Genomic DNA, 17859 nt, shown 5'->3' with positions numbered 1-17859 from the left:
TAATTGGATCAAATGTGACAGTTATAAAATATTCTGAGAAAAAGTAGGTATGGGATCGCGTGGATGACGACAGCTTACGAAAATCCATCGACGCCTACAACGCTGCTCACAGGATTGGAGAAGGGGGGAATCCCATCATAACGCACAAGTTGTCCAGGGGTGACGTCAACAAGAGTGACGTTTTTCTGGGGAAAGTGTCCAAGAGAGTGAACGAAATTCCGTGCGACGGGTTTGAGAAGACGAGTCATTTGGGAGGTCTGTCCCAGTCTCAGGACCTCCTTACCCATGGAAAACTTCGAGTCCGGCTCTGGCTCGTCCATCTCTACAGACATGGGAAACCTTATGTTCGTAAATTGATAATGTGTGTGGCAAGGAGACTTTAATTTGTTGTGTTATACGTGCCGTTTTTTGCGAAGGTGGACGTGGTGGACAAGCGCACAATGTTGGTGTGTTTGTGGGACTGGATTTTAAGTTTCGAAAAGAAACGCAATGGTTCAGCTTGGGATGGAAAGTTGCCCCAAGAAGCAAGTTGTCTTTTGTACCAGTACGCACTTCAGACAGGAATTAGTGAGGAGACGCATGTAAGCACAATAACAACTTTTTTAATTTATAAGATTCAACAATTCTCACCTCGCCTCGTCATATTATTTTACCTTGGCCCAATCTCACCTCACCCCGAAATATAACAACACATTAACGGACTGACTTGTATAAAGTGATCCTACAACACGATTTAACGACACAATGAAGAAATTGCTCTTATTGCAGTCGAATGACAAAAATTTGACCAATTTCTTTCAAAGATAGCCACTACGAAGTAATTTCATCATGAGCATCATGTACATTTCCACACTTGCAATTGCATCTTTGCGTATTTTCAATGTAAAATTGTACCCAAATTGGAAAGTTGTGCCCGTATTCGTAACACTTTATGTGTTGTTTGCGATTGCTACTTAGGGCCCTTAACAAGGCCCGACGCTCTTTTAATTTTTCTTGCAAGGGAGGTCGTACGGACCTCCCACTTTTTGAAATCTAAAAATACACTTAATCTGCATTGCTTGTAGTCTTACATCCGTTGGGAGGCCTACTCCAAGCACAAGTTGGACATTGACGGTCTCGACGCCCCCTTGAAAGACTTGGGTGGGGTTTTGCAAAAGAGAAAATCCTCCGACGACAAACTTGGGATTGACGACTCGCAACTTTCAGTTGAAAATTCCATTCTAATTTTGATGGACGAAAGTATCTTCCCCATAATAAGGAACCACTTGAAGGAGACGGAAGGACAAGTGAGCAAGGCGCTCAAGGCGTACAAAAATTGTGAAGACGTTCTGTCCAAATATGAACCAAGTTTTGCTCTTCCCGTAATTCGAGGCCTGTTGGAAAGTAATTGAAATTAACGTAAAAAACTCAAGCAAAATCACAAGTCAATATTTTATGCAACCATTTTGCAGAAGCGCTTCGTCTCTGCTTCCTCGAGTGGTATCAAGCAACGTACGCCTTAAGAGTGCAGAGCGTACGAAGTGTCGATGAATGTCAACGAGTAAAGTTGTACGTTGATGTACGTATGTTGATAACTATTAATTAATGTGATGCTTATTTACGACTTTGACAAAAACGAGGTGGGTAAATCAGTGTTTTTTCTTAGGTAATCACAGACGTGAACAAGTTGCTGACAATTGGTATGAAGAGGTGGCATCCCGAGTATGTGAAGTTTTATTTATTTTTGCAATTTCGAATAGGGATCGTATAATATCTATATTACTCTTTCGTCTCTGATGGAACTATAAACATGTATAGATTTTGGATGTTGGCACAGTACGAGTCCTACACGCCCATTATGTACGATGAACTCCAGAAAATGGTGAACCATGACATTGAAATGATTTGCTGGTCACTGCTCCGACATTACAATGACAACAAGCGACTCCGGAAAATGCTCACTGATCGAAACAGGAAAGAGAACGAATGCACAATTTCCGCTCTCTTCAGCCTGTACGCAGGGACGCAAACATTTGTCGAGGCACAACACCAAATCTTTACAGGTGTGGTTAGTGGTAATATAATAATAGCACCATAAATAGTTAATTGAGTTGTGTAGTCGTTCTCACAAATGCTCACCCTATTTCAAAGGAAGAAAGTCCGCAGTACGACAATTTAGCCAACTATCATAAATGGTTTCGACCCATCCTCGTCTTATGGCTGGGATTCGCAGTGATTCGAGGTTCAGAAATAATCACGCGATGTGTCAACATTGACACGGTGTCGATGGACAATATTCACGCCCAGACCAGCACATCCGCCCTGGACACGGCTGCCGTCATCCACCAACTCGTCCAGTTCTGGGAGAGGCTGATGTGGCCAGACGTCTGTGAAAATTATGTCATAATTCACTTTCTCATCGAGGTCATGTGCTACTTCACTGTCCTCTATGCGGAGAGGAAGCTGGAGAAGTTGGAGTTGGAAGGCTACTTTGATACCATCGACCAATTTGACATTTCCGAACGACTTTGCATAGCGCTGAACAATATTGAGTACGTGAAGGAGGCGTTGGAAGGGATACCCGAAGAAATCAAGTACGATGCTCTGATTCGCGAGTTGGAGGACAAATGTGGAATAACAAGAGAGACTTACAACTATCGCATACGACTTAAACAAGTCTTCACTTTCACTTATGTCAATGTAGATCTCATTTTTAACAGTATATTGGAAGGAGTTGGAAAACGGGTGCGACCGGAAGTAAGTTTTCATGCAGGCGAAATGCTTATGTGCTTTAATCTAGTTAAACTATGCACATTACATTATGTACATTTTTTGTAGATCAAGCGTTGCGTCAGAGATTGTCTCGAAATTGTCCAGGCCAATTTGTCACGGTCAGGAAGAGAAAGTTCGAGAGACGCCCTAGACCCAATTTTTAACTATATTGACAGCAACATTATAACGCTGGCCAAATCCCTGCTGACGTTAAACTTTGCTCGGATGCTGCAACTATTTTGGGACATTATTCTGAGGGAACTGCTTTACGCAGGGTCAAATGTTGAGGTAAAGGGAGGAGAACAGCAGAAAACCGTTTTTGACCGACTCCTGACCATGTTACCCATGTTGCGAACATATTTCCACAATAATGACGGAGGTCTGAGCGAAGATGAGCTAAACACACCGGTCTATTGGGAAGTCCATGATGTGATGAATATGTACACTTTGGAGACGCCTGCAATCATCAGCCATTTTTATCGAGTCAGAGGGGACAGCCAGGTTAGCGGAGGAGGGACAGTCTGGCAGAGAAAGATTAAAAGTCTTACAACTATGAAATTATTGGGAATCCTGAATGGAATTGGGATGTTTTTTTGAAGGTGTCAGACCCCAAGACAGCACCGTATGGGATATTGACAGTTCGGGCGAGTTACTGGAATGGAAAACTAACCGTGGAGGTAATTGCTGCATATAATTTGGTGGCGATGGACGACGCTTTCCAGCTTTGGAACCTCTGCATGAAATCTCAGCCAAGCAACGATCCCTATGTGGAAGTAGAAATACAGCCCGAGAGGAAGTTTAGCAATGTAATTTCTGAATTTCAATAAAAAATTTCACATATTAGTAATTATGATAATTAATATAGTGACGTACTTCAGATAAGAACTTCGAGAACCAAAGTGCAACGGAAAACGGTAAATCCGACATTCAATGAGAAATTCCACTGGGATGTTTCTCAAGAGGAGTCGGGACAGGAGGATGCAGTTATTCTGTTCACTGTGAAGGATTACGATTTTCTAAGTCACAACGATTTCTTGGGAGAAGCTGTAGTTCCTTTTTCTAAAGTAGTTGTACTACAACAGAATTTTAAATTCCAATCTCACTTGCCTTTTAAATATTAATTAATTTTGTGCTACAACAGATTCCAGGAATAGCAGCTAAACCAATTCCTCAGCCGATGCATCTAAATTTGAGAGTTGTAGAGCCTAGTCATACTCTCCACATTTTCAAATCTAGACACTGGGATCCCGAGTCTCAGAGATTTTATGAAAGACATGCAAAACGTGGTTCTGTAGAATAGATGAATGATAATGATAATAGAAATGTATTAATTATGTGGTTAAATATGGCTAAATGAAACAAGTGACAATAATAAAGGCCAATGAGCACAGATTATACAGTACCAACATCAAAAGGTTTAATGATCCTAATTAAAATTGAAGGATACAAAACAAGGGCGTTTAGAATCGGAGCTTCTGGAAAAACCATCTGTTCTTGCCGCTCCTGTACCTCTCCTCAAATTTCATCTTGATTTGATAGCGGGCCTTTTTCCTCTTCATGGGGTCACGGAGGGTCTTCACGTTCTGTTCTTGCTTGCCGAACGGAATATCCACGGTGTACCGGGTGGGCATGAGGTGGTTATAGTTAATTGCCTGCAAATACAAAAAAATATTATGCTTGGGATTTGTTACAATAATTCAATAACACTAATCGAACGACTAACTATTCAAGAGAATCTAAATAATTAAATAATTACCTTGATGAATGGCTTTATCTTACTCCTTTGCTTGATCTTCTCTTTGCTCATCCTTTTAATAACTTTGCGAGGATATCTATCAATTCCTGCTACCACGGCATGTCCGTAAGGTTTATCTGAGGTTCCGTCATCGTTGTTCTTGATGACAATTCCTTTGCGACCTGCGTAGCGCCCATTGAGGATGAGCACCACCTTCCCCTGCTTCATAATCTTACCCATCTGCAACAATCAAAAGAAAATATTTAGTCAGAGGGACTAGATGATAAAAAATACTGTTTTTTAGTTTGAATCATAATTTCTACTTAGCCACATCCAGTTAAACGTAATGCAATGAATATTTTTTACCCTAAAATTAGATTGTAATTTATACGTAAACTACAATCCACATTAAAAATTTTAATGTATTTTAATTTAAAACTCAAGTTACAAAAGTTTTAATCCAATGCAATTTAAATACAGTTTAAATTCAGAAAACGAAATCTATTCACTTTAATTCTAATCCTCCTGCACCCCCCAACCACCATATGGAGGAAACAAGTGAAATATATTTTTGGAAATTTCGAAATTATTGGAAACTTACCTTGAAACGATGTGTCCAACCGAAATAGTAGCAAGCCGGGGTTGCGAGAAATACAGAAATGTGGTCTGTCGGTGCTCTCACGTTGTGCTCCAAGTGCAGATTTGGTCGCCAGATGGACTCTGAAACCACTTTCGCCTCTCAACACCTCTCTACTACAAATCTCAAGTTGAGATTCTCAACACTTAATTTCATGCTACCGAGTACCGACTGGTTTGATAAGTCAGCCACAAGTTATTACCGAGTTATTAAATAAGCATGTTATTCTTCAATAAATCAAGCGAGGCAGTGGGGTCACAACTTGAATGGGCTGCTGCGATGCTGAACAGTTGTTCCGTCTTCGATATCTCCTTAATTTTATTTTGAACAATCTTACTTGAGGAGGAGGTTAACAAAGCCGATTTTCGATTTCAAATTTACACCGGCAACTGCTATAATACTTTAATGACGATTGAACCATAGTCGTCCCGTTGGCCGTCGATTATAACCATTTAAAGGATAAACTAAAGGGATCATCTAGTAAGCGTTTCTGTTCGCCTCGGCTTGAGCAATTTCAAAATTCTTATGATAATAATTTTAGAAGACTTGTGTTATGTCTACAAATCAATTCTCCGTAATTGTACGTACTGGATCAACAGCCATGGTTCAGATGGGTGAAGATCTACAGACTTTACACGTCAGATCTTGCCATCAATTTCCTCTTTACCTTCTACTTCTACTACAATAGAACACAAACGATCTAAAAATAATCATGGGATTAAATCCCAGCAAAACTTACGGTTTACCAGTTCAACCCAATCAAATGTAAAATATTCATTAATTTGCTTAGTACTACCCAAATTTGACAATGCTTGTCCCATTTTATCTACCTTCGTACATACATACCCCTTCTCCTTCTCTACATCAACTACTTATTTTTTGCAAAGAAATACAGTGCACGGATGAAATACTTTAGAACATAAATGAAAGATCGCTATAAAACCCAACGAACAAGACCCTGTCATAGGTTTATGCAAAAACTTTAAACAAGAACTAAAAATGCGTGACTCAAAGTTTGACAACGTTACACTACCACTGATAGAAATCTGTACCGACTCTTCACATATTATTGGCAAGCAAGATTATTTGACACCTTATCACTGAATAAGGTTACGACAAATGCCCGAGTTACAAAATGAATTTTCATTTTAAAATTGTCGTGGGTTACAATTTATTTTTTAAATATTTTGGCTGGAGAATTGGTTTTTCGTCCATGGGAGAAAAACCAATTTTAAAATAATTTTAAAAATGAATATTTTTCTGCAACTAGACCATTTGTCGCAACCGTTAAGGGAGAAGCGTTACCTAGATACTTAATGTCAAGCAATCGTGATTGGCAAGTTTTTTTTTTTTTACTAAAAAATTTTTGGAATTTTGCAATTTGCCTATAATCTATTCCACAATTACACATTAGTAAGTACAGTAATATTTATAATTTGTTAATAAAATACACTTATTTCTGTACAGAGTAACAATGTCTGCAAAATACATGGTAGTTTTAGATATAATAAACTTCATTAAACTTTTTTCCTGGTGGAAGTGTCCCCAGGATTGAAGCTACATTTCCACGTTGAACTGTAATGCCGAGTCGCTGGAGGAGAAAAGTTGTGGAGCGTGGTTCTCCAGTGGCGGTAGCGATCCGTTGTCCAATCTCTTTAATGAAGGATAACCCCTCCTGACCCCATGTACCTGTCGTCTCAATTGCAACTACTAATACTAATTATTATACTTAAACTAATAATAAAAATTTTTTATTATTAACATAAACATTGGCAAGTAATCATTTACCATGGCGAATAACTGCTGGTTTCCCTCTCGATTACTTCAATCTTCTTTGAGTTATCCACCCGAGAAACTCTGGAACACATGGGTTTTCAATTATTGCGTCATTTGACAGCTCACCTGATTTGTACCTTTATGGCAGGAAATCCCTGGGAACAAACTGTTCACATGATCGATTAGGATGACGCATTCAATCAGCTACCACTAATTAAATCGTTCTTGGAGGAAAAAAAAAACAGAGAAAAAATTGACGACCAAGTTGACGAAAGAGCAGGTTGCATATTTCTACAAAATAGCTGCTTCCACCGTGAGAGGAGAGAGGCAAAGTGAGACAGCTTTCTCCACTAGCAGTAAACAAGGCAGGTCCTTTACTTGTGGAAACGTATCATGACCACAGGTCCGGATTCATACGTTCACTTTCTCGCCCATTTTTTGGCAGGTGGAACCTCGGCAGGTCGATCCGTTCAAATTACAAATTGTTATCATATAAAGTAAAAGTGTATGAATTTACAGCACTGGCATTGACGGCAATCGCACCCTTGGAACGGATTAAACTGCTCCTGCAAACACAAAAGGGAGCCAGCCATATTCCCAAGGAGCATGAGTACAAAGGTGAAAAGCCATCTGTGCGGAGATGATGATGAGGTTGCAACGTGTCCATGTTTAAATTGCAGGAATAATTGACTGCCTCATACGAATTCCGAAGGAGCAAGGATTCCTTTCCTTCTGGCGTGGCAACTGGGCTGGAATTCTGAGGGTGTTCCCATATCAAGCCATGAACTTTTCATTTAAAGAGTTGTAAGCCAGTTATATTGAATTTGAACTGGACATCTTCCTGCACAGGAGTTACAGATAAGGATTCATTTTATGGCTTGTTTTAGATTTAAGGAAAAGTTTATTCATAAATCGGACGAGCTCTGGTATCGACTTGGTGGTGAGGACAACGTTTTTTGCCGCTATACACAGCTTATTACATGTTCTTTTAAGATTCATTAGCTTGCCTACAATGTAGGAAATGTTCTTAGTGGGGGTGTTGCGGGGGCATGTGCACTGACCGTGATTTATCCTCTGGACTATGCGAGAACACGGTAATTTACGAATAGTGGAGTGAATGGTTGCGTGGGATGCATTCTTACTTTGAGCAACGTTGACGCTAGAATGGCCACAGACGTTGGGAGCAGAAACAATCGCCAGTATCGCAGCGTCTCACATTGCCTCGGGGAAGCCTTCAGATATTCCGGCTTCAAGTCCATCTATCGAGGCTACGTTTTCTCAGTGATGGGGGCCTTCATTTACAGGTAGGTCAAGTAAGTGAGCACATATGAAGCAGCGAAAGTTGGAAAAGTGGAAAAATAATGGATTTGCTCATTCAAATCAACATTTATCCCATTTTGCGCACAGAGCAATGTATTTCGGAATGTATGACACGATTATGGAATGCGTAAGGCCAGAATATTCTCACAAGGTCTGGATAGAATTTCCTGCTGCAGAATTTTCCGGTAATAACAATTTTATTGTGCTAATAAATATGATGAGTGAGTTATCAATTCAGCGGACGGCATAGCCTGTGAATCTGTCCCACAATGGAGATAAGTAAAGTTCTAATATTTCAGCCACATCGGCAGGATTGATTTCCTACCCCCTCGACACAGTCCGCAGACGGATGATGCTACAAAGTTTCAATGACGAGCATCCTAAAAAAGGTCACAGCAAACTTGTAAAGTACACGGTGAGGAATGCTGTAATAAACATAGTCATACATAAAGCGTGTCAATAATTTTTCAAACTTATTAGAGCACGATGGACTGCTGGAGAACGATCTGGCGGACGGAAGGAATCCGGGGATTTTTCCACGGGGGTAATTTTGAAATACAACATTTTCAGTGTTTAAATAAATAATTTATATTTTTACAGGATTGACCAACATGTATCGCGGGACTGGGGGTGCCATCATGCTCGTGCTGTACGATAAAATCCAGTACTGGTTATTTAGTGAGCAAAAATTTATATCTCGTTACGTCGATCTTGGTCACCATTCCGAGGAGGATGTAGAGTTTGAATTTTCGCATTATCGAAAACCATGTAAAATATTTAAAGATCGGTGCGTCTTTTGCAATTTTTAGAGGCATAAATCTTTTAAACTGCTTTCCAATATCGTATTGAAATTCTGCTGGGTGCAGACCGTTTATTGTCACCCAATTGTGCATGTCCAGAAACAATAACTCTTATTACCTCGAAACAGCTCATCTGGTAAGAAATCGATTTCCAAGAAGAAATTCTCAAACTATTCGACAGAGAGGAAGAGCTGTTTTTCGTCGACTTGACATGGCACTCCCATGTCTCCTCTTGTCTCGAATGTGAATGTCCACAATAAGAAGTCCACCCTTATTCTTGTCAATCTCATAAAGCATTTAATTTCCCTCCGACCCAACAACAACTTTCACCACTCTAATTATAACGTTCGTTCCTGGGAACACTGCTCTTCTGTCGGAGATGATTGATAAGTTGAACATGAGGATGGCTTGAGAGGCGACTCGGCGCTCAATCGATGTCTGTAATGAGGAGCAGAAGGCGAGTGGAGGGAAGGTGGGTGCGATATGGAGACGCAGGAGGAGGGCAGGAGAAAGGAGGGGAAAAGCCGAGGGGAGAAAGTCACCAGTCTCGAGGCCAATGGGCGAAGAGAGAGGCGGATTCATTCCACCAATGCCCAGGCCTCCCCGTCATCCTGCTCCTCCGGTCGTGGTCATCATCTTTGTCCTCCTGCCCGATAAGTCATCTACATGAGCACACATACACAATCGCCAACTGCACCTCAGATTCAATTTCATTCAGAGGGTTCCATTACCAGAGAGATAGTCGACTTTGCTGAACTTGGGGGAAATTGATACAGGTTTTCTCTCTTTTGTCTCATTTTGCCTCAACTAAATTACTTGCTCCATTCATCGAAATAAAGTGTATCCAGTTATTTCCAAGTTCGGGGGAAAGTGAGATTAAGAAAAATTTAAATTTAATAAAAATAAGTCTGAACTGTCAACCCTACACTTTACCAAAATTCGCAATCCCAAATTCACTCGGTAAGCATTTTAACTTAATTATTTATGTATCATCTTTCTCGTACTAGGTTCCTAGAATAGAAAACAGTTTTAAGTTTTTATCTTCATTTAGACAATTCAAATTATAATCACGTGAGGTTCCAAGACATTTTTGCAAACTATCAGATTATCTGAGATCGCACAGCTCCGATTTTGTGTGCATATTGTTATATTTACTTCTCGATAATTCAATGATATGCACTAACCAAGAATAGCTAATAAATTCGTAAGTAGTTTAGAAGTCATTTGAAGAGATGATACACGCAAAAGTGAGCATTTGTCTGTTAATAACTTATACCCTCATAGCGGGTCGGAATCACATCACCATCACATTCATCGTGCATACCAAATCACGAGTGAAAGCGGTATAAAGCGTGGATGAGGGTCAGGTGTGCGTGGAGTCTGACAGGTGAACCACACCTGTTAATTGTCACCCACGACCAGAACTTTAAATCGACATTAGTATCCAGTTCACCCCCACCGCCGTCCATCCGCCCACATGTGGCTCACTCTCAGCAAAGTCAATTCTGATTTCCCAAATCGAAGGGAAATGTATCTCTTGTCGTGTCGTCGTCAGCTGGTGTTGCATGAAAAACACGTCTTCAGAGTGAAAACTTTATCCTGTTTTTTCCATGTGTCACATTTTCTATCTATCGAGCGGACCGGGTGCATATTTTTCACGTATTTTTAAACTTCTAACCAATAGGTTTGATGGATTGCTTCAATTTTGACGCTGATTTATGCATCCAACTTCTCTCCCGATTTCAACGAAGGGGTCGAAAAGACGGGGGATCAATTACAAAATATTCAAAATCCGTTCCACGCTGCGTGAATTATGCAAACTTTGAGTTGCAGCCAATGAAGCAAAAACATTTAATGGTGCCTTGATGACTGGGAAATTTCTCCACTCCACACGACGAGAGGACAGTGGTGGTTGATTACAAGGGGCAAAAGGGTCCTCCTCCCGGAATAATGTCGCAACATCCCTTGTTGTACTTGAGCCACAGCCCTTGTTTCATTTGTTTCCTCGTCATGCAAAATTTAAATTTTTGATTTCTGAATTCTACGTAGTACAAACCATAAACATATATGAAGACAGGGCAAGGAGGAGGCAGATGGGATGATTATTTGTCCCACATGCATTGTCAAATAGAATTATATTCAGATTTGGTCTTGATTGAGCGAAAAGCATTATTTTTAACTTTGATTGCAAACTGCTTAACAAAGTTTTACTTGGAATGGTTGCATAAGCGCGGAACGAATCGATTTGTGATAGAATAGAAAAGTAGTCAATTACGGTCCGTGAATTTAAGAGGTGGCAAGCTCGCCATAAGAAATGCATACAAAATTTGCCATACTGTTCAAATACACAGACTATAATACTTTCGCTCCTTGTGGGAAGAGTTATATGCACTAATCCACTCAATAGCCAAGAGATAACCGTGTGTTGTATAAGTTTATGGTCCTCCAGGTGCAATAAGATGCCTGGAGTTTAGCTTGTCCATCTTCAATTGTCAATTATCGCCCACGCGATGAGAATTGAATCGAAGCATAAAAGAGATAAAACAATTAAGTGTATCAGGAGCATAAAAGTCGTCTTCTGTCGTCAAATATCAGCCAAACTCTGGTTTACACCTAATGAACCGAACGTCGTCGTTTATTTATTATATGCACATTGGCTGTTCCATAATTTACGGCTTTCAATGAAGCGTCTCATTTTGCCTCAACTTTTGACAGATTTTGCTGATTATTAAACCCAACAATCAAACGATGGAGAAGGATGGCAAGCCGGATGTTCTTTGTCGGGTTTGCGGAGATAAGGCCAGCGGTAAGCACTACGGAGTGAGTTCATGTGATGGATGTCGAGGATTCTTCAAGCGGTCAATTCGGAGGTAGATAGATTTTATCAGATACATATTTACTACAACACGATCAAGCCTTGTATAAATAAATACGTGGTTGCTGCGAGTTGTACTTTTAAGATTCTTTCACATGCTTGGTTTTATTAGAAACTTGGAATACGTGTGCAAGGAGAACAACAATTGCGTGGTGGACGTCACCCGAAGGAACCAGTGTCAAGCGTGTAGGTTCAAAAAGTGCTTGCACGTCAACATGAAACGTGACGGTAAGGTGCCTTTCTTTTTTATATGAAATATTTTTCCTCTTCTTTTGCATACTTGATAAATGCATTTAGACGTACATTTAGGGCGCATTTAGATGACTTCTTTTGATGTGGGGAAAGTGAGAAAGTTGGATTTTGAGTAATGTCAACAGAAAGATCTCACTTTCTCCATCTGTTTCTGTTTTCAAAGAGCAAAATCCACTTGTTACAACAAAGTGAGTCCTTAATGGATGTGGTTTATTGAATAAAACTGAATTGCAATATGAAATGGTGGAGCTCTTTTCGGGAGGATTATTTGTTCACGGCTCGAGTGGCGTCGTCATTTTTCCTCCTCCGCTCCTGCTAATGATGTCTTTATTTGTGTTTCCATCCATTGATTATTCATCTCAAGTGCTTTCATGGAAAAGTATCCGATGGACATTCGTAGTTTAAGAGAACAACGCCAGCCACGATAATAAATGGGTAGCAAATACTTATTAGCTGGCAAAAATGCTGATGAAGTTTGCAAGTTTATTAACGAGGAAGGTAAGAAGGGTGGAAATTATGAGGAATATGTGAGCAGTTGAAGGACTGGTAATTTGGGTTGTTTCGATAAGACGCACTCGAAATTACGAGACGACTCCTCGTCATATAATTGTCCTGAATAATAATAATCATAATGCGGACGGCCTCGTGGTCCCTGAACAGCGTCGTCGTGTATTTGTGGTGATGGTGGTGGTGGTATCGCATGGGTGGAAAGTGGTGGTTAATGATGAGAAAGGGGCAGCTGGTAGCATTTTTATTGCGTGACTAATGATGCCCTTTTAACTCGTCATAAGTCTCTTGCTGTCAGTAGCGGGCGACATTAATTTTTGATGGCTCTTTCTCCACCACGACCATTTCTTGGAGGAATTATCTCCTCCTTTATTCATGACTCTGGCCGTGTAATCATCCGCCAAAGCTGAGAAGTTGATTGATTTGACTCTTTTGTCAGTCAGGAAGTGACAGTTCTCGACTATTATTTGCACTATCTGTACAAGAAACACTGCCATTCACATTTCCACACAAATCCACATACAATAGCCACAGAAGCGACATTGACACCACAAGAACTGCCAAATCATTTGCCTTTCTCTGATGACTTCAAAGCACGTATGTCTCCTATTATGCGGTGCACAATGTTGCTCTTGCTGTGCGATTATTATCATCAATAACTTGAAAAAAACATCAAGGTTGTTGCCAGAACTCACAACTTTCACCTTTCTCGCTCTGTCCGTTTTAATGATTTGCAAATATGAATCTCTTTATGAACCAGTACAGTCGAACCAAACTCAAGGGTGGGGTCAGTCAGTGCATATGAAAATAGGAAAACTGCTGTTGCTTCGTCACCTTCCTTAATTTTACAAGCGTCACCCAAAAGTGGTGGACCTTATATCGTCGTGGGTTTGTTGGGGTTAACCGATTGCACACCTGTGCTCAAAACGACCCTTAAAAATAGAATCAAGTCATTCCTCGCACGCACCTTATGATCATGCATGTTTCCTCCCCTTATTTATATCGAGAGCATTTCCTACGCTTATTTATTTAGTGCAGCATTTTGGGGACGAGTGTACAAAATCTTTGGTCCGGGCTGGCAAAAAGTCACTTTCTCAAGTGAAAATGCTCTCTGGTTCTTGTGGAATGCATACAAGTCTCTAATTCCACTTTGCTGAAAAAGTCAGGCTGCTGCAATGTTTGCTTTGTGATTGAGTTGAAGGTGTTTACTTTGCCATTAGAGAGAGAGAGAGACGGAAAGTGTGAAGGGTGTGTCGCAGCGGTGTCAGCTGCACGCGTTCACACTTTCTCCTCGATTCTCGTCATTGTTGAGCCGTATCAAAACCACGACTTGTCTCTCACACACGCCACACTTGACAAAATCTGATCAGGAGAGATTCCCATCCTGGGGAAAAGCGACACATTTTGTTCTGGAGTTTCAGAAGAAAACTAATGCCACGAAATATTGTTACCGCATATGCACGTGCATATGTGTGTACTTCAGGCACTTGTTCAATGCTGAAGAGTTGTAAAAAGTGGGGGCATGATGAGACATAAAAGGAGAACGCTTTCACCCTCCGGGTCGTTTGTGCAGTAATTGAGAAATTAAAATGTTTGTTTGTAAAATTGGTTGAATTTTAAATTGAGTCAAAATACATAAGTGGCCAGGCAATTAGCAGAACCAATCAAATTGATAATGACAGGAGCATATGTATAGTTTCATGCAAGCACCATTTAGAAGGAATTTGCGACGACGATGTGGATTATTCTGACGACTGCCATGTACTCAATTTCCTCAAGTTTTTTAATGGCTAATAAGTGTCTGGTTTTATAGCAGTTCAGCACGAGCGGGCACCACGGGCAAACTGTTCCAAACCAAAATACTTGGCGCAGTTTGCAGCCGGATTTTCCCCGTATTACTTCCCCTTTAAGTCGGCCTTCTACCCGCCCTTCTTCACCCCAACCACCGGTCCCCACCACCCAAACTTCCACCCAACCTTCCACCCCCACACCTCTCCCTCCAACGCTGCTGCTGCTGCCCTCTCCGCCCTTGGTGGAGGTGTTGGAGGAGGACCAATCAACACCACCCCCACGTCGATCACCGCCATTGTTCCACCCACTACCAACGCCAACTCCATCCTCAACAACTCGTTTGCAGGCTCCGACTTTCTCCAGCTTTCTTCAGCCGTCAACCGGAAGTTGCTGGGGTTCAGCCCGTGCGAGGAGAAGGACGACCGACGAAGTAATAGCACCAACAGCAACAGCAATGATAGTCGTATCGGGACTCCTTCCACTGCTGGTGGTGGTCATACGACGACAACAACAACGACGACGACGACGACCTCGTCCGCCGTCAACAAGGAGGACGAGGTGAGTTCCTCGGGGGGAGAGGAGCAGGGCAATTACTACAAGTTCTTAGAGAACCTCCACATTGGCAATCTCATTCACGAGAGCGTCTATGAATGTGCTGCTAAGCTGCTATTCCTGAGTGTCAAAGTGAGTGGAGCACTACATAAATAAATTGCATAGTACTACTAATCAAGAAGACATTAAATAATTGCAGCAAAAACAATTAATTCGTGCATTTCTTAATTTTTATTACGCAGTGGGCGAGAAGTGTCCCTTCATTCCTTAGCGTAAGCTTTCCCACAACATGACCTTCTGACTGAATTTTTATGCAGGATTGAAATAGTTGTTGTTCTTCTTGTTCTCCACAATGCAGTTGCCATCAACAGATCAAACGATCCTTTTGGAGGAGGCTTGGCCAGAGCTGTTTCTTCTTAGGTTTGTGATAATGCAGGTTAAAAAAATAGAATGGCATTTATTTGATTTGCTTAATATTTCTATCAGTTCGGCACAATGGGGTTTAAGCATCGATGATGGTGAGTACATTCATATGCAACGATTTTCCATGTTCCATTTCCTAATTCGCCCACCTGATACCTACAATTTCTATCATGAACGTTGTTTCCTTCAGCCACCTTGGTTGCTGGTTCAGTGGTTCCGAGACTCAGACATGAAACCTTGCTCTCGGATGTTCGGATTCTAAGGGAGACCTTGACCAGAATTAGCGGTATTAGACCGGATCACACCGAACTTGCTTGTTTGAAAGCACTAGTTCTATTCAAACCAGGTCAATTGTTGTCTTTCATTTATACACACACACTGATTAAGGTATGGTCGGTTAGGAAAGAAACCTTTGAAAAATATATTTATTCGTATGAAAGGAAAATTGCCACTGAGTTGAAACGCGGTAGTTTTCTAGTCCATGCGATTAACTACCCAAATCCGAAAACCGGAAGTCGATATCTCGACTAGTTCAAAAATGAGAACAAAAAATCGAGAACAACTCGCAAAAAACATTTGCCACTACTACGAAAAAGTGTGCGAGCGCGTCCGGATAATGGTTTATAGCCACTTCGAAAGAGAAAAAATTCATAATGGTGCAATTTTCAGAGTTTTAGATATGTATGAGGAGAGCAGGAATGCTGAATTCAAAAAATTAAAAAATCGTCCTGCTCGTGTAGCGACCCCCAAAGTGATACGTAGAGTTCAGAAAGAAGACAAATATAACCTTGGGATATCAGATGGTAATTTGGGCTACAAATTGAAAATACCAAAATTAAGTTTACATGTTATTAAACCTACGAAGTTGGGGGTCAAATCCTATAAGGCGACACCTGCACCAAAGAACAAACAAGGTCAGCAAAAAAGAGCAAAGCCCAACTCTCGGCAGATTGCTGAAAAATGAGTTAAGCAAAACATCCTTGTGATTCTGGTCATGGATGATGAGACCAAGTGCTCGATTGATCCAGATGAAATCCCTGGGAGGAAGTACTACTCATGTACTAATAAAAAAACGTTTAAAGATTCCTTCAAATACACGCCGAAGTCAAAATTCCCCACAAAGCACATAATGGGGCAAGAATTGGACTCATTGGGGGACGTCTCAAAGTCGTTCGTGATCCCAGCCACCATGACCTCGGCGAGATATCTGAACGAGTGTGTAAAGAAGATCTTGATGCCCTTTATCAATAATCGTAATGTACTTTTCTGACCGGACACAGCAACATGTCATTCGTCAAAAGTTGTTCTGGACTACCTGCGGTCGAAAAAAATCGATTTTGTTGCAAAAAAGGAATATGCTCCCTACGTCCCTCAGGCAAGACCAATGAACGATTTTGGGCATTATGCAAGAGAGAATATAGTCGTCGAACAAAACCACCCAAAAACTTAGTAAGATTCCGTCACATTTGGACACACACCTCAAAAGTGGTAGCGAGAAAGAGTGGCAAAGCACTTCTTGGGACCGCGAGGCAAATAATTCGCCAGATAGGAAGGATGGGGGTCTGTCGACCATATGAAGCAAAAAATTGAATGGTAGAGACCTTGTTTATAACCCCTGAAAATTTCTTTGGAATTAATTAAGTTTTTAGGATTTTACAGGCATTTTTCAAAGGTTTCTTTCCTAACTGACCATACTATACTACTTCTTGTAATCGCAAGGCCTAATGAACTTGTAAAATGCTAACGTTTGCTCATCTCCCTAGAATCTGCCAAACTACGTGAACAACTTCAGATTGAACTTTTGCAGGTACTTTTACTTTTCAGGTTTTTTATTTCATTTAAGAGGTCATTAATTAATTGATGGGCGCGACCAAACCGACCTAATCTTACATAAATATTCGCAGATATATACTTGTATGTTTCTTATAAAAAAATGAAATTTTAGGACCAGACGCACGTCATGTTGCAGGAGTACTGCGCAGGAAAGAACCCTCCTAGCAAAATCCGGTTCGGGAAGCTACTTCTCATCCTTCCTCTAATTCGTCGGATCGGTGGGAAGGTTTTGGAGGAACTTTTCTTCAAACAAACCATCGGTGACATTCCCATCGAACGACTCCTTTGCGACATGTTCAAGTCATGAAGCATTTTCAGAGGCAATGTTCAACACAGCCGCTAATACTAACTATTTACGAACGTGTACTATAAGTTTATGGAAATTATACAAATCTATACACAATTATTGTAGATTACTTATTATGGTCTGTGTATTAAAACAGGAGTCAATTTTGTATGTATTATTCTTCTGAAGAACTGGCTTTTCTGTGCACAGACTATATTCCAGCTTCGACTGCTCAGTTTAGTACTCCATAAGTTTTATTGATCGTTGATTAATTAAATAAATATGCGATATGTATTTACAAGGAGAAAGACATAAGCTATG

At 40.7% G+C, this 17859-nt stretch overlaps 4 protein-coding genes across 5 annotated transcripts; 3 read left to right on the top strand and 1 right to left on the bottom strand.

Moving 5' to 3' along the window:
• The first annotated feature begins 217 nt into the window (after window positions 1–217).
• LOC110852629 (protein unc-13 homolog 4B) lies at window positions 218–4143 on the top strand. The gene is made up of 9 exons (XM_035853477.1): window positions 218–1383; window positions 1452–1558; window positions 1646–1701; window positions 1798–2042; window positions 2135–2736; window positions 2818–3252; window positions 3351–3557; window positions 3630–3815; window positions 3893–4143. The coding sequence occupies exons 1-9, from the start codon at window positions 1230–1232 to the stop codon at window positions 4049–4051; spliced, it is 2151 nt and encodes a 716-aa protein (XP_035709370.1). The 5' UTR covers window positions 218–1229; the 3' UTR covers window positions 4052–4143.
• On the bottom strand, window positions 4144–5245 carry LOC110851876 (60S ribosomal protein L27). Its single transcript, XM_022099802.2, has 3 exons — window positions 5088–5245; window positions 4508–4726; window positions 4144–4403 (listed from the first exon to the last, which is right to left on the bottom strand). Exons 2-3 carry the CDS (start codon window positions 4724–4726, stop codon window positions 4212–4214), a joined length of 411 nt encoding a protein of 136 aa, XP_021955494.1. The 5' UTR covers window positions 5088–5245; the 3' UTR covers window positions 4144–4211.
• Window positions 5246–7292: 2047 nt separating this feature from the next.
• Window positions 7293–7997, top strand: LOC110852628 (ADP/ATP translocase 1-like). The gene is made up of 5 exons (XM_022100735.1): window positions 7293–7359; window positions 7419–7517; window positions 7580–7703; window positions 7787–7839; window positions 7918–7997. Exons 1-5 carry the CDS (start codon window positions 7293–7295, stop codon window positions 7995–7997), a joined length of 423 nt encoding a protein of 140 aa, XP_021956427.1.
• A 1739-nt stretch (window positions 7998–9736) lies between these two features.
• On the top strand, window positions 9737–17853 carry LOC110852626 (orphan steroid hormone receptor 2). Of its 2 annotated transcripts, none has more exons than XM_035853384.1 (10): window positions 9737–9979; window positions 11735–11889; window positions 12007–12122; window positions 14470–15128; window positions 15239–15268; window positions 15355–15416; window positions 15483–15514; window positions 15610–15765; window positions 17183–17226; window positions 17365–17853. In XM_035853384.1, exons 2-10 carry the CDS (start codon window positions 11768–11770, stop codon window positions 17557–17559), a joined length of 1416 nt encoding a protein of 471 aa, XP_035709277.1. In that variant the 5' UTR covers window positions 9737–9979; window positions 11735–11767; the 3' UTR covers window positions 17560–17853. The 2 variants fall into 2 exon arrangements, with proteins under 2 accessions (XP_035709277.1, XP_035709276.1); XM_035853383.1 differs by having other exon boundaries at window positions 14467–15128.
• The last annotated feature ends 6 nt before the right edge of the window (window positions 17854–17859 follow it).

This window comes from Folsomia candida, unplaced genomic scaffold (genome assembly GCF_002217175.1).
Source record: "Folsomia candida strain VU population unplaced genomic scaffold, ASM221717v1 Fcan01_Sc007, whole genome shotgun sequence".
In the NCBI taxonomy this organism is placed as follows: domain Eukaryota; kingdom Metazoa; phylum Arthropoda; class Collembola; order Entomobryomorpha; family Isotomidae; genus Folsomia; species Folsomia candida.
The sequence above is the reverse complement of the archived record's forward strand: the minus strand, read 5'-3'. Positions and strand labels throughout refer to the sequence as shown.

What these genes read in the sequence shown, in the direction of transcription:
- LOC110852628 (XM_022100735.1), top strand. Translation starts at nt 7,293, where the DNA reads ATGACCACAGGTCCGGATTCATACGTTCACTTTCTCGCCCATTTTTTG. An exon ending in GGCAGGTGGAACCTCGGCAG is followed by an intron (nt 7,360 to 7,418) that starts GTCGATCCGTTC and finishes ATGAATTTACAG; the next exon opens with CACTGGCATTGACGGCAATC. An exon ending in AACTTTTCATTTAAAGAGTT is followed by an intron (nt 7,704 to 7,786) that starts GTAAGCCAGTTA and finishes GGCTTGTTTTAG; the next exon opens with ATTTAAGGAAAAGTTTATTC.
- LOC110852629 (XM_035853477.1), top strand. Translation starts at nt 1,230, where the DNA reads ATGGACGAAAGTATCTTCCCCATAATAAGGAACCACTTGAAGGAGACG. An exon ending in ATGAAGAGGTGGCATCCCGA is followed by an intron (nt 1,702 to 1,797) that starts GTATGTGAAGTT and finishes AAACATGTATAG; the next exon opens with ATTTTGGATGTTGGCACAGT. An exon ending in CTGTAGTTCCTTTTTCTAAA is followed by an intron (nt 3,816 to 3,892) that starts GTAGTTGTACTA and finishes GTGCTACAACAG; the next exon opens with ATTCCAGGAATAGCAGCTAA.
- LOC110852626 (XM_035853383.1), top strand. Translation starts at nt 11,768, where the DNA reads ATGGAGAAGGATGGCAAGCCGGATGTTCTTTGTCGGGTTTGCGGAGAT. An exon ending in TTCAAGCGGTCAATTCGGAG is followed by an intron (nt 11,890 to 12,006) that starts GTAGATAGATTT and finishes TGGTTTTATTAG; the next exon opens with AAACTTGGAATACGTGTGCA. An exon ending in ACTAGTTCTATTCAAACCAG is followed by an intron (nt 15,766 to 17,182) that starts GTCAATTGTTGT and finishes TCATCTCCCTAG; the next exon opens with AATCTGCCAAACTACGTGAA.
- LOC110851876 (XM_022099802.2), bottom strand. Translation starts at nt 4,726, where the DNA reads ATGGGTAAGATTATGAAGCAGGGGAAGGTGGTGCTCATCCTCAATGGG. An exon ending in AGATAAAGCCATTCATCAAG is followed by an intron (nt 4,404 to 4,507) that starts GTAATTATTTAA and finishes TTGTATTTGCAG; the next exon opens with GCAATTAACTATAACCACCT.